At 43.4% G+C, this 15,206-nt stretch overlaps 1 protein-coding gene across 1 annotated transcript in view; it reads right to left on the reverse strand.

Annotated features, from left to right (window-relative positions):
• SPEN (spen family transcriptional repressor) overlaps positions 1-15,206 on the reverse strand; it is a 609,081-nt gene that overhangs the window by 250,451 nt on the left and 343,424 nt on the right. The window contains exon 9 of the mRNA XM_044061866.1: positions 3,262-3,375. Coding sequence (XP_043917801.1) covers positions 3,262-3,375 — 114 coding nt within the window. The remainder of the gene's footprint in view (positions 1-3,261; positions 3,376-15,206) is intronic.

The following is a 15,206-nucleotide window of genomic DNA, read 5'->3' on the forward strand; positions in this document are numbered from 1 at the left end:
ATGCAAATACTGGTGCCAGGCATTTTGTGAAGACCCTGGGCGTAGTAGATAAGCCAAAGGGCAGTGCAGAGAATTGGTAATGCATTGAGCCTGATATAAATCCGAGGTATCTTCTGCAGTTTTGGGACATGCAGGTATGCCTCTTTGAGGTCCAAGGTAACAAGCCAAGCCTTCTTGCCCAGCATGGGAAGTAGCTGCTGTAGTGTCAACATTTTGAATTTCGGAACATCCAGATAAGTATTTAGAGTAGATAGGTCCAGTATGGGTCTCCAGGCTTTGTCCTTTCTGGGGACCAATAAAAGTCTTGAATAAAATCCTAGTCCTTGTCCCTGCTGTGGCACTTTTTGAATAGCTCTCATGTCCATGAGGGCTGTAATTTGTTTTTGTGCCTCTGCCCATTGATTTTGTGGCAGGTCTGGCATTTCTTTTAGCCTTGGAAGAGTGTGAAAGTGGAACCTGTAACCTTGAGACACAATATTCAGAACCCATTTGTCTTGGGTTATTATATGCCAATTTTGTGAAAAAAGTGCTAGTTTCCCCCCTAAGGGAGCAGCCAAAAGGTAAATGCTTGGCATTTGAAGGTGGAAGTCATTGGGACTGTTTCCTACAAGGTTGCGACTTGTCTTCTCCTCGTTTAGGGGTTGAAGCACCCCACTAACGTGGTCTGTAAGAGCCTTGGGGCTGAGATCTGCCACTTGGGTGTCTGTATCTGCCTCTTTGTGGCCTGTCTGACACTGGAAAGAACCAATTTTTAGAAGGTCAATTTCTGCTAAATCGAGGTGGCTGTACCTGTAAGAAATCCTTCACTGTTTGCATAGATTTTGCATTATCCTCCATTTTCTTTAATACCTCTTCTGCCTTAACACAAAACAAAATATCATGCTGTAAAGGAGCATCCAATAATTTTGCCTTAACATGATCAGGTAAACTTTGTTCTTTTAACCAAGCATGCCTTCGAATCACAGATCCTGTAACTGCGGCTCTACAGGAAGCCTCTAAAGAATCAAAACCACATTGCAGAGTATGTTTTCCCACTTGGTCAGCTGTATGCAATAAATCCTGCATTTCCTTATAATCAGGACTTTCTGAGCTTGTAAGCATTTTAAATATTGTTGGTATTTAAGCACGTGGAACTGGCAATTTAAAGTCCTTACTGCTAAAGTTGCAGAAGTGTAAACTTTCTTCACCCATCTGTCTAATGCTCTAGAATCCCTGTCAGAGGGAACTGGATCTTTAGCAGTGGAAGCTTTTACCCCTTTGGGACCCTGGGAAAAAGTTTCTGGGTCAGCAGCAGGGTTTTTATAAAGAAATTTGTGACAGTCAGGGACTCTGTAGTACTTATCTGGCTTGACTGGGTTAAACTGGCTTCGGAGAGCACATCATCCAAAATATCCAACACAGGCGGAATAGCAAGAGGCCTGTGTTGAGGCAATAAAAGAATCTCTGAGCCTTTTCTTGGATTCTGAATAATCCTGGCTCTCCCAATGGAAATGCTCCCTCATGGTATGCAAAGTTTCCCCAAAAGAGTAATCCTCAGGAGGAGAGGCTGAAGGGATTGATTTTTCAGCATCAGAGTCCTCTTAGGGGGGTAAAGAGTATCCCTGGTCTGAAGAGGAATCAGAAGAAATGGAAACCTGATCAGAGGAATCATAGTCTGTATCCTGCCTAGGCCTTTTATCAGGGGCGGGGGGAACCCCTGATCAGAATAATTAGGTCTTCAGCCATTTTGAGCATCTGTTTTTTAGGCATGGAGGCCTGTCCAGGTGAATGCTGTACTTGTTTCTTTGTCTTTAATGGAGTTTTAGACTTAGTTGTTGTTTTGATGGTAATCTGTGAAGGTCTGAAAACACCCTCAGAAGCAGATGCCTGCTCAGCGGCTCCGGACCCATCTGATGAGGGGTTAATTTCCATAGGCCCAATGCCTTGAGTTTCCAGACGCCTAGTAATCTCCACGTGGGAGTCGGAAGCGGCCTGTGGCTCTGAGGTAGCGGGTGTCAGGGGCTGCAAAAGCGCCTCACTGAGAACCGGCGATCCGGCGACTGGCCTAGAAGAGATTTCATCGTCGGTTTTGGACCTCGGATGCCTATCCTTATCTTTGTCTTTGCGTTTTTTTTGTATTCCAGTCGTCGGTTGTTCCGACGGCATGGTATAATTGAACCTTCGGCCAAAATAAAGGCGAGCAAAATCAAACCGACGTTTAATAGTGCGCTTGTTAAATCTAGCACAAAACCGACAACTAGTGACGTCGCGGTTTGGGCCTAGGCATGGAATACAGTAAGAATGAAAATCCTTATGAGGTATTTGCTTCCCACAAGAAATACAATTATTAGCTTTTACTGACATAGGTCTGAGGCAAGGAAAAGTTTCCCCAACTGGGTACTTAGCTTTATTGAAGACTTTGGTTCTGAAATTTGACTTTGAAAATCTCAGGACTCGGCTGACGGGCACTTGCGAACTGCTTTTGCTTCGGGCACCGCATGGCAAGAAAGGCTGAAGAAAATGGCATCAGCTGCATCTTATATACCCCTGGCGTACTGACGTCAGGGAAGAAGCGACAGCAACTGACGCCGGACCAAGATTTGGAACTCTGGCCGACTGAGGGACCGCCTGACAGCAGGATAACCCAAGTGTAATGACTGCAGCAGTGAAATACGATGAACATTATCTATATGTTCCAAACACACACAAAACAAAAAACTTTTAGGACTGCCTGTCTACTACAAGTAGAATTTATTAATTGCTTAAGATGGGTAGGACATACAATTGCCTCTTGAAAAATAAAGTTTCCAAAGAGATTCATAAACAAAATAAAAAAATACTACATGCAAAGAATCCATGGGACTACTATAAAGGTGATTATTCAAAAAAGCAAGCAGAGTGACCAACAGTCTTTCAAAGGTCAGAAAGACTCAAAACCAGTCAAGTCAATGATGGATCTGTACAGGAGCCCCATGTTGCATACATATGTACCTTTGGTGGTATGACACTTAATAACCTTTAAAGGGAAACAAACAGGGTGGCGAGTAAACCAAATTGTCATGATCTACTGTCAGACATCCTCCCACAAACAAGATCAGTCAGTTGTTAAGATCAAATATATATTTTTTAATGCCGTTACCTCCTACATATTAATTTTTCTGAGCATGATAAAATTCATCTGGCAAACACAATGCATTAATTTTACAACAGCATTGGAAGGAAAATGGAAGCAGCTTAATTTGATTGGACATATCTCTTCAAAGAGACCTTTAAACTACTTACTTTGATTTTATTCCCACCGATTTTCCTCCCTTTGGTCTCTTTTACAGCAACCTGTGCATATTCAATTTCATTGTACAAGACCAGTGCCATTCCTTTTAACCGGTCAAACACAACCTGTAAAAGAGCAAACAGATATGATCTTTCAAGATTCTGCAAAACTGTTCATTTGGCCATCATTCCGATACAATAACATAGCATAATTTCATCACATGACCAGTGAATTGTCAGCACTACATAAAAATACCTTCAGCAACTGAATATTTTACAATTATATTCTTTTTTATAAGCTAGATACAACAAGCACACAGAATGAGTGGGAAGTTCCCTACAACAAGTTCAAACTATCTATCACTGTCTGCCTATCTACTAACCTAATTGATTGCATTGTATGTACTGTATTCTATTCTATTCTAATGTAATCTTGTCTTCTGTCATAAACCACTGGATGAAAGTACCTTCCAGATAAAGAGGAAATTAAAGGGTATTTGGGACCCACAAAAGAAAACAAACTGCAAAAGAGAGAGAATAAACAAACAGATACATAGATAGATAGATAGATAGACAGATAGCTCCTGTAACTCTAACAATGTATAACCTCTGTGTTAAAAGTGTACAGGTCAGGCATTTCTTACTCACCAACTGGAATTTTAAATCTTCTTTTGGAAACACTCACACATTCAGTGATGTCCAGGTGCTCAGCAGTTAGCACTATCCTACAAGTCATGAAATATCACAGAGCTGACACCACACTATTAACTTGTTACAAAATATATATTTCCACAACTTAAATGGAACACAAACAGCTGCAGCTGGCTGAAGAGAGACTTATCCACAGGAGACTGAAGAGAGAATATGTCTGACCCATCAAGGAGTGTTACTCCCATGAATCACCTAATATGATAAGAATATACCTGTATTTAACATCAACGCAAGTAGTTAGATGGGTTGAATCCTAAGCAACACCACCAGGGCAGAGTGAAAGAACCCAGAGCTAACATACCTTAGTCCTAGAGAGAAGACAAAATCCCACTGAGGAGATGAGCTCCTCGTCTGAACAGACACACTGCTCTCTCGAGGAAATTACAGTTGTGTAAAACCTTACCATAACAGTAGATGTCCTTCTCTTCAATGAGGCAGTATTCTTAACCACTGGGCTTTCCTGCCAAGGATAGCCCAATGTCAGGCCAGTATACAAAAACCTTTAGATATCGAATGTGCCACACATCACATATATGCTCCATGTGCAGGATGTAGGGCATAAAGGAGACATACGGACACAGATACCCAGAACAGAATTGCTCCAGCAGAGAACAGTCTTCATAGGACAAAACAGACCATGCACAACCAGAAAGGGAAAATGCAGAAGAAAAAGGAGAGACCCTTGGCCAGGAGGGCAACTAAATCAAAGAATAAAAAGAAAAAAGGAGGACGGAGGGAGGGTCTGAAAACTGCAAAAGTGAACAGGACAGCTACTGCTATGGTAAGATTTTACACAACAGTACTATGTCCTCTTGTATCACTGTTAATGTTTTCTTAACCACAGAGTACAAAAGCTCAAGAGAAGGACTGGGAGGTAGAAGGTTAGGAAAATCTGTCAACAAACCCATGGCAGCATGGGTCTAGCAAACCCTGCTCTGGTCCTGGAAACCATATCCAATTTATAATGTTTAGTAAAGGTATGTACTGAAGACCAAGTAGCAGCTTCAAGAATGGAATTGTTGTCCAAACCCTTGAATAAAGCACCAGAGCCAATGTGTAATGTGCTTTAACAGAACAGACACTTGTCATGAAAATAACAACAAAAGGAAATTACCTTAGATATCCAGGAGGAGACCGTTTGCTTACAAGCAGCCAAACCCAATGTCCTGGGATGAAAAGAAACAAAAAGCTGGTCAGACGTATGAATGCCCTTAGTTTTATCCAAATAATACTTGAGCTGTCTGTGCAAATACAAAGTATGCAGGACAGCAGGACCCTCTCACTAGTAGACTGAGGGGAAGGAAAATCAGAAGGGAAATGTATTGTCTCATTCGGGTCTATATCACATAGTTGAAGTTCCATAACTTTGAACATCTAATGGTCGAACCATTATGTCTGAAGTTACAAAACTTCGACTATGGAAAAAAAAAAGGGGGTGGGGGGAGGACAATAAAATAAATTGTTGTAAGCAGGGGGGAAAGCCCCCCTGGACCCCCCCCACACCCCAGCTACTATAAATATACCAATTCCGAGATCGCACTACAGTGAACAGAATGGAAACCTCTGCTTATGGAGATTTCCATTCAAAAGCTCGAACTTTTACAAATTCGAACTTATGGTCTCGACCATATGTGGTTCGAACTTGTAAAAGTTTGACTACGTGATAGGAACCCATCTCATTCAAGGACAACTCATTAACAACCCTGGGCATAAAAGAAGGATTAGTACGAAGGGACACCCTGTCCCCTAAAAACAAAGGAATGTGGTAAGGGTGTGAAGTTCAGAAACCCTCTGAGCAGAAGAAAGAGCAAGTAATAAGACAGTCTTCCAGGTACAATGCTGCAGAGAAGCTGAAACTACAGGCTCAAAAGGAGCCTGGCTCAACTGTTTCAAAACAAAATTAAGGTCCCAAGGAGGAGGAATAAGCTTCCTTGGGGACCAAAGATGCAGGATGCCTTTAAGAAACTGTTTAGCCACAAAATGAGAAGCCAGAAGAGGATTCAAGGGCAAACAGGCAAAAATAGCTGACAAATGGGTCTTTACAGAAGAACAGGCCAAGCCAAATTGGAGCAACTCACACAAACAGGAGAGAACCAGAAGGACCTCCACTGAAAGAGAGACCTAGTTATGAGCATGGCACCAGACAGAAAATCATTTCCATTTGTACTTACAAGACTTTCTGGTTGCATGTTTTCTTGTCTCCTGTAAAACCCTGAGAACATCCTCAGAAAAAAGGTACCTAAAAGGAATCAAAATACTATCACCCGCAGTGTCAGCTGAAGAGTGGACAAGTGAGGATGGATAAGTGACCCCTTGTCCTGTGTGAGGAGGTTCAACAAGTGAGGTAACTTGTGGTGACTACCCCTGGCCAGATGCATTAACAGGGGGAACCAGTGCTGTCTTTGCCAAAAGGGAGTCAATAGCAAGATGTTTGGTGAGCCCAACTAAATATTCTGCAGGAATCTGAGAAAAGGGAAGGAAAACATACAGAAACATCCCCATCCAAGAAAAAGAAAGGGCATCTGAATTCCACGCCAGATGGCATGGCACTCTGGAACAGAAGAGAGGAAGCTGCCTATTCAGAGGGGAGGCAAAAAGATCTAACTGAGAAATACCCCACCGATGGACTACGTCCAGAAATACATCTCTGTGAAGTATTCAGTCATGAGTCTTGTGTTTTTTACCTGGTCAAGGATTCTGCCACTAGACTGTGCTCTGAAGGGATATATGCAGCTTGAAGAGTTATTTTATTTATTTTATTTTTATTTATTTTACTTTTGTTGACTGGGATAGTCCGACTGGATACATGTCCATTTTCAGCGGAGGCCCGGGGAGAAAAGCTCCAAAGGATTTAATACAGAGAGACACAGACTTCAATACAACACATTAAAGTACATTAATTTACAGTCATATTGCCACATAAAGTACAGGACATCTGACATGCTTTACATCTGGAAGTTTTGCTTATGAAACAGTAGGATTAATGTGACACTTAACCAAAAAAGAATTGTTAACGATACATAGTTGTACCAGTGTTACCAGGTATTAATCAGGCCTGGCACAGGCCTGGTTATCTGACAACTCATAGCTGATCCCAGACCTGAAGAGCCAGCCTGCAAAGAAGATGAGACTTGATGTCAAAGAGAAGCAGGCTTGTCAGAAACAGAAGGCTTCTGAGTCACAGAAGCCTGTAAAGACTTTGCAGGAGGTGCTTGCCTATCTCCCTTCTTGCCTTTAGTGGCCTGACGAGGCTGCCTGCGAACAAAAGCACTCAGTAGGACAGTTCCTCTGGACTTAGGGATGGGAAACACAAAAATATGTTTAAGGTCCTGCAATGCTTTACCTTTTTCTTGAAGGGACTTAAACATAGCAGCAGCAGCCGTCCCAAAGAGATTTTTATTATCCAAAGGAGCATCTAGCAACTTAAGTCTTAATGTCTTCAGGTAAAGACTGCAGAAGAAGCTGAGAATAACATCTCATGACAGACCCAAAGGCAGCAGCTCTGGAAGAGGAATTAGCAGCATCATAGCTGCACTTGATAGGGTGGAGAGACACCGGAGAAGTAGAAACCAAACTAGATAAAGCAGAACATTTCACTTCAGGATCACTGAGGTCAGAAATAACTTGAGAAGCATGGGCAATCAAGGTCAGAGTATATCTGTCATGCGAGTCTGGTAACTGATGGCCCTATAGGCCAAAGTAGTAGTATTGCAGACATTCTAATCCTCTCCATTGTCCTACTATCCTTATCTGAAGAAAGAAGCTTGGAAGAGGGCAAAAGCTTAGAAGGCTTGTCAGAGGAGATCGACACACTGCAGGGTCAACAGGACGACACAGGAAATGACAATCTTCCAGAACTTTATAGAGCCTGTCAGCTTTCTTTGGAGCAGGGAGCTGAGAATCAGGAGTCTTAGAGGCAGTTATAAAAGGTGTCCAACAAGAGCAGCCAACACAAGAGATCCTGCAGAAGGTTTAAGTGTCTCCACACCACCTCATAATACCTCTTTTAAATATCAGACACCAGAAAAAAATCACAATTAAAATATTCCATCACTCTGGCTATGTCACCAAAAGACAACTCCTCCAAAGGAGATTCAGGGGATAATGGACTCCTCTTCATCAGAGCCATAAGCCAAAGGGAGAGTAACACAGGGACCTTTTATAAGACTCATTCCAAGAATCAGGTTCCCTAGGCTTTTTGGAAGGAGTAAAGTCCAAGGGGGAGTAGGGACAGAAACCCCTTGGGGAGGTTTCAGGGGCATTAAAGCATTAAAGAGGCCCTGGGTAACTCCTGCCATTCCATTTGAAGGTTTATTTAGTCTTCTGTTTTTTTTTCTTGGTAGGGATGTCAGTCCTAATAAACACTGAAGGTTCTAAACCCTGGCAGGATTCATTAAGAAGTACAAGTAACCTTTTTTCCCTGACCAAAATCTGCTGAATCTCTCTGGGGCACTCCAAAATAATCAACCACGGTTTCTCCTTGACGCCTGAAGCAGACCCCTGAAAAGCCTCAGTGGATGTGAAAAGAAGTACTCATGACAGCCTCTGACAGGGTTGTGGCAGTGGAATCCAAATCAACACCGGACGGTCTGCAGAGTTATCATTGGCTTTTAGACAGACATACGGTGGAGGCTGGAGTGCCAAAGAATCGGGCTGCGACTTCTTAACCTTCTTCTTGCCTAACAGAAGTACCTCGAGTTTGATTCTGCCATGCCACCTGGGCTAACTGCGTAAGCCTCTGATTCTCTAGATAGACAGCCAGGGAAGACAACTGGCATCTAAAAGTCTTAGGCAAAAAATCCCTACATATACTACAGGAGGTATAGTCGTGGGAAGCACAAAAACAAAACAGGTTCGTGATGATCCTTATGGGGAATCTGCCTACCACACTGACATTTTCTCTTCTTGGGTGACACAAACTCCAGTTAATCAAAGGAAAACAAGATCAATAATAAAAAGAACGCAGACCCCAATGGGGCACTTATCGGATAGCTAGGTATTCAGCACAGAAAAGGACGCTCAGACCGATGAGTGACAATGGCATTTGGACTGGTGGCAAAGAAGTTCTGGGTATCTGCGCCCCATATGTCACCTTTATGCCCTACGTTCTGTATGGGGAGCACGTGTGTGAGATATGGTGCATTCAAGACCTAAAGGCTTTGGTTTACTGGCCGGGAATTGGGCTATACTTGGCAGACAATCCCTATAGTTAAGAATACTGCAACAGTGATATAGAAGGGCATCTACTTTGACAACTTTTTTTTGAGAAAAAATCTCACCATTCACATGGTCACTTGATACATACAATCAAATGACACATGCACCATGGCATGGGCTAAATGAAGACAAGTGTCTTGAGGCATGTCAGAATTATCTGCAGACTGGACAACAGGGTGGCACTTGGTACTACTCAGCCCAAACCGAGAACCTTTTCCACTTGGAGGGATAAGGCTGCTGAACACAATGCTAGCAAGCTGGAATTGCCTTTGAGACCCATCCTGACAAGTCTGGCAGAATTAAGTATGTAAAGTAAGAACCAAGCCCTGGAGCCAGGGTTTTCTTTACATCTATGGACCTTACAGTCTAAAACTATAGCTTTCTTAGCTACCATGGAAAGACTAGAATAAGTGCTGTCCTTTATCACCTGAACTCTGGTGATAAGGCTTGGAACACGGTAAAAGGCAGTAATGCTACGAGGAACCCCACATACCAAGGGAGAAAGTATTCATTGTTACCTTTCCTTTGTCCCACTGCACCAAGCTGAAAAGGGGGAGTACTGCATTCTTGAAAGTGGTAGAAAGGCTGATCTCCAGAATGCCCTACTTCTGAAAAACACTGACCAGGTACAGCCTCTGTAGCCAAGCTCAATGAGAGGACTGGAGACTTGTCTCAGAGCATCCACCAGATTGTTCATCTTCCTCAAATGTAAAGTGTTATGCGAACAATACCCCTACAGGTTCACAGGTGTATACTAGGCTAATGACCACTAGGGCCCCTATAAGCCTCACCATGCAACCCAAATGTGACCCACAAATTTGATTTATACAGACAGCAATTTGTGTCCATCAGATACACAGAAGCCAGACCAACCTACCCACTGGCCCAAGTTGTACTTAAACAGGGACGGGGAGGTCTATTGGACAATGTCAAGTGAGCACTGCTCCCCTATACAGAGGGCATTAACCTTGTTCCCTCTCCTTATCAGTTTAGGTACTGCACAACAGACAGGCAGAGACTAAGTGTATGAGAAGAAACACAAGAAGCAACTGTTCTGTCAAGTCCTTCAGGCCAGGAGTACTGGACATAGCTCCAACTGATTGCAGTGCAGCTTCATTTTGTGTGTGTGTGTGTGTGTGTGTGGGGGGGGGGGTGATCTCACCCCTTGCACCATGTGGGTGCCTAGGTAGGATCCTCAACCCACAAATAAAGTATCCTTGCTCAAATCAAAGTTCAACTGAAGAAACAGATGCACCACCTAAAGAATGGAGTGAGGAAGACAATCCACAATTCCAGGACCAGACAATGTAAGCCTGACAGCACTAACACCTCCTTGAGAATGTGGTGTCTTAAAGTAATGACATCTCAAACTCTACTGCAAGACCCTCACACTCCTGTAGATCTATAAACAGCACGATGCAGACCACAACAGCTATCAAATTCAGAACGAACACAGTAAGGTCTCAGCTTGGATTTCACTATGCAGCCCTAACAAAGAAGCTAAACCATGAACTCCTGGCTCCTCTTCAAAGAGAATACACTTGCATTAGAATGCACCAAAAAGTACAGTTTTGTACCTACCATAAATGTAGATGTTCGAGTGCTAATACAGCTGCAGTCATAACAGATGGGCTCTCCTGCCGTCAGGCGGGTCCTCGGTCGGCCGAATTCCAAAGTCTAGGTCTGGCGTCGGTTGTCGTCGCTTTCTTTCCTGACGTCAGTGCGACAGGGGTATATAAGACACAGCCGACGCCATTTTCTTCAGTCTTTCTTGCCCCAGATGTCAGGTGCCCCCAGAAGGAAGGCAATATATATATATATATATATATATATATATATACATATATATATACAATATATAATCATGCATTGCAATATAATCAAAAACCAGTAGTTGCAAGCAAATACACCATAGAAGAATAACCCAATCAAGTTGTAAGATGAGGAGTTAGCCACTAGGTCTGTACCCAGAGGGGAAGGAGGGAGGGGAAACCTGGACTGCAGCTCTATTAGCACTCGAACATCTACATTTATGGTAGGTACAAAACTGTACTATGTTCATCGTGCATACAGCTGCAGTCATAACAGATGGGTAGAATCCCAAAGCTACGCACAGGGTGGTAGGCACTAGGTGGAACTGGGAGGAGCCAGAATGCCCTGCAACACAGCAGTGGCAAAGCCTGCTCTAGTTTTGGAGTATAAAGGTAGGTGGTAGTGTTTAGTGAAGGTATGCACACAACTCCAAGTGGCTACCTCCAAAATATCTTTGGTAGGGACTCCTCTGAGGAAGGCTGCAGAGGTAGCTGTGGCCCTTGTGGAGTGGGATCTGATGCCTGCAGGTATAGATTTACCATGAAAGGAGTAACAAAACCGTATGCAGTGGCCTATCCATTTTGAAATTGTCTGTTTGGAAATTGGCTTCCCTTGAGCTCCTACAGCATAGGACACAAAGAGTTGTTCTGATTTCCTGAAAGGCTTTGTTCTGTCCAAATAGTAACGTAGCTGTCTATGGATGTCTAAGGAATGTAGCAGCCTTTCCCCTTTGTTTTGAGGATTGGGGTAAAAGGTAGGTAAGTGTATGGCCTGATTTAAAGCTACCCTGGATACTACCTTAGGCATAAATGACGGGTTGGTTCGGGAAACCCTGTCCTGATGGAAGATGAGAAAGGGCTGCACAGCCATGAGGGCTTGTAGTTCCGAGACCCTACGAGCTGAGGTAATGGCCAGAAGGAAAGCTGTTTTCCAGGACAAATATTGCAAATCTGTTGAGGCAGCTGGTTCAAAGGGAGGCAATGTTAATTTTTCTAGAATGTAATTAAGATCCCAGGCTGGTATTGGTTGTTTCCTTGGAGGTCTTATATTCTTAGCCCCTCTGAGGAACTGTCTTAAGAGTGGGTGAGAGAATACGGGTGGATCAGTGTTGTATTCTGCAGAAATGGCTGAGGCATGGATTTTGATGGAGGAAAATGAAAGTCCACTGTTCAACAGCTCAGCTAGATACTGTAATATCTGAGGAAAATTCAGTTTTCTAGGATCCTGGCCTTTTTTCTCATTCCAAGCGCAAAACCGTTTCCATTTTGCGGAGTAAGCCTTTCCTAGTAGATGGCCTTCTGGCCTCCAAAATGACATCCTGCACCTCCTTGGAGAGTAGGGTCTGTTGTGGTGTTAAGGAATTTTCCATGCAGCCAGATTGAGTGTTTTCAGCTGACTGTGAAGAGTTTCGTAGCTGTGCTGCGTCAGTAGAAGAGGCATTAGAGGTAGGGTCCAGGGAGGAGAATGTGTTAGGCTCCTCAGGAGTGGGTACCAGTGTAATTGTCTTGGCCAGTCTGGAGCAATCAGTATCATCTTCGGTCTGTCTGCTCTTGCTTTCAAGAGCACCTTGGGCAGAAGAGGCAAAGGTGGGAAGGCGTAACTGTGCTGCCCAACTGAAAGAAAGGCGCCCACTCTCCAGGCCTTTGGATGGAATGTCCTTGAGCAGAATTTTGTCAATTGATGATTCCTGTGGGAGGCAAAGAGATCTATGTCTGGCCTTCCCCAGGCTTGGATTATCTTTATAAACACTTGAGGATGCAACTTCCATTCGTGTGGGTCTGTCATATTTCTGCTTAGATTGTCTGCCAGCGTGTTTTCCAAACCTGGCAGGTACTGTGCTTGAAGTTCGATTTGCCATTCCAGAGCCATGTTCCAAAGTGACATGGCCAGCCTGCACAGGTATGAATGTGTTCCTCCTTGTTTGTTTATGTACCACATTACTGTGGTGTTGTCTGTTCTTATCAATAATTGCCCTGGATGCAGGAGGTCCTTGAAAGCTGTAATTGCATTTATCACTGCTAGCATTTCCTTTTGATTGATGTGAAGGTGCTTTTCCTTTTGGGACCATTTGCCCTGAATGCACCTGTCTGTCATGTGTGCCCCCCAGGCGTAGTCTGAGGCGTCTGTTGTGATGACTTGATTTGCTTGAGGCTTGCAGAATGGTAGACCTGTGTTTGTTTGGCATGCTTGGGCCCACCATAGAAATTCCTTTTGCAAACATGGAATTAGTGGTATTATTGTTTCCAAACTGTGGCTGTGTTGAGATCATAGGTTTTTTAGGTACCATTGAAGTTTCCTCATATGCAACTTTACACATGGGATTAGAAGAATGCAAGATGCCATGAAGCCCAGAGCCTGCAGGATTTTCCTTGCAGTTAGCCTGGTACAATTTGCTAGTATTTTGAAGTACTGAGTTAGTTGCCCCTGTTTTTCTAGATAGGCCATCTGGGTGTTTGTGTCCAAGTTGGCACCCAGGAAAATTATTTTCTGAGATGGTGTTAGCCTGGATTTCTCTTTGTTGACTGTGTATCCCAGAGAATTCAATAACCGTGTTGCATAAGCCAGATGTTCCAGAAGTATGTGTTTGCTGTCCGCTTGGATCAGGCAATCATCCAAATAAGGGTAAATTTGTATCCCTTGAAGTCTGCAGTAGGCAATTACTGATGCCAGGCATTTTGTGAATACTCTGGGCGCAGTAGATAAGTCAAAGGGCAATGCAGAGAATTGATAGTGGATTGAACCTGCAAGAAATCTGAGGTATCTTCTGCAGCTTTGTCTGATTGGGACATGCAGGTATGCCTCCTTGAGGTCCAATGTTACCAGCCAAGACTCCTTGCCCAGCATGGGAAGAAGCTGCTGTAAGGTGAGCATCTTGAATTTTGGTGCAGTAGAAATGTGTTTAGGATGGACAAGTCCAAAATGGGTCTCCAATCGGTTCCCTTCCTTGGTACCAGGAATAGTCTGGAATAAAAACCTTGACCTTGTTCGTGAGTAGGTACCACTTGAATAGCTTTCATGTCCATGAGCTTTGAAATTTGTATTTGAGCCTCTGCCCTTTGATTGTGTGGCAGGTTCAGCATGCCTCTCATTTTTGGAAGAGTGTGAAAATGAAATCTGTAGCCTCTGTTTATAATGTCCAGGATCTATTTGTCTGTTGTGACAATATGCCAATTTTTTGAAAATAATGCCAGCTTTCCTCCCAAGGGTGCTGCCACCTGAGCCTTGCTTGGCATGCAAAGGGGAAAGTCATTGGGTTTGTTTCCTGTATTGTTGTGCACTGTCTTCGCCACCTCTTGGTGCTTGAGATTGCCATTGTCTGCCTCTATATGATCCTTGAGATTGTCCTCTGCCCCTTGTGCGCCTGTATCTACCTCTTTGGGGCTTGTCCGTGGCTGGAAAGGACCAGTTTTTTGAAGGCCAATTTCTGCTAAAACGTGGTGGTTGTACCTGTAGAAAAGCTTTGACAGTTTGCATAGATTTAGCTTTTTCTTCCATTTTCCGTAGTATCTACTCAGCATTAGTACCAAATAATACATCCTTTTGTAAAGGAGCATCTAGTAGTTTAGTTTTAACATGATCAGGCAAGGTTTGTTCCCTAAGCCAGGCATGTCTACAAATGACTGATCCTGTAGCAGCAGCTCTACTTGAGGCCTCTAGAGCATCATAGCCACATTGTAAGGTGTGTTTACCCACTTGTTCTGCACTATGCATCATATCCTGCAACTCCTTCAAATCTGGTTGTTCATGTTGTGACATTTTATTCTTTAATTGTGATAACAGAAACTGCTGATATTTAAGCATATGGAACTGACAATTTAAGGCCCTCATGGCTAGGGTGGCCGAGGTATATACCTTTTCCCCACCTTTCTAAGGATCTAGACTCTCTCGGAAGGTAATGGATTCTTAGCAGTAGAGGCCTTCATTCCCTTGGGGCCTTGAGAAATGGTTTCAGGGTCAGCATTATGGCTTTTGTAAAGAAATTGGTGTGAGTTAGGAACTCTGTAGTACCTATCAGGCTTGACTGGGGCAGGAGGCAGGAATCCGGATTAAGGCAAGCCTCCGAGTAAACATCATCAAGTATGTCCAAGACAGGAGGTATCGCCAGAGGTCTGTGCTGAGGTAGCAAAGAAATTCCCAAGTCTTTTCTTGGAATATGAAAATCTTGGCCTTCCCAATGGAAGTGTTCCCTCAAGGTATGCAAGGTTTCCCAAGAAAAA

The sequence above is a fragment of the Protopterus annectens genome, chromosome 2.part0 (assembly GCF_019279795.1).
Source record: "Protopterus annectens isolate FY-2018-M chromosome 2.part0, PAN1.0, whole genome shotgun sequence".
Taxonomy (NCBI): Eukaryota; Metazoa; Chordata; order Ceratodontiformes; family Protopteridae; genus Protopterus; species Protopterus annectens.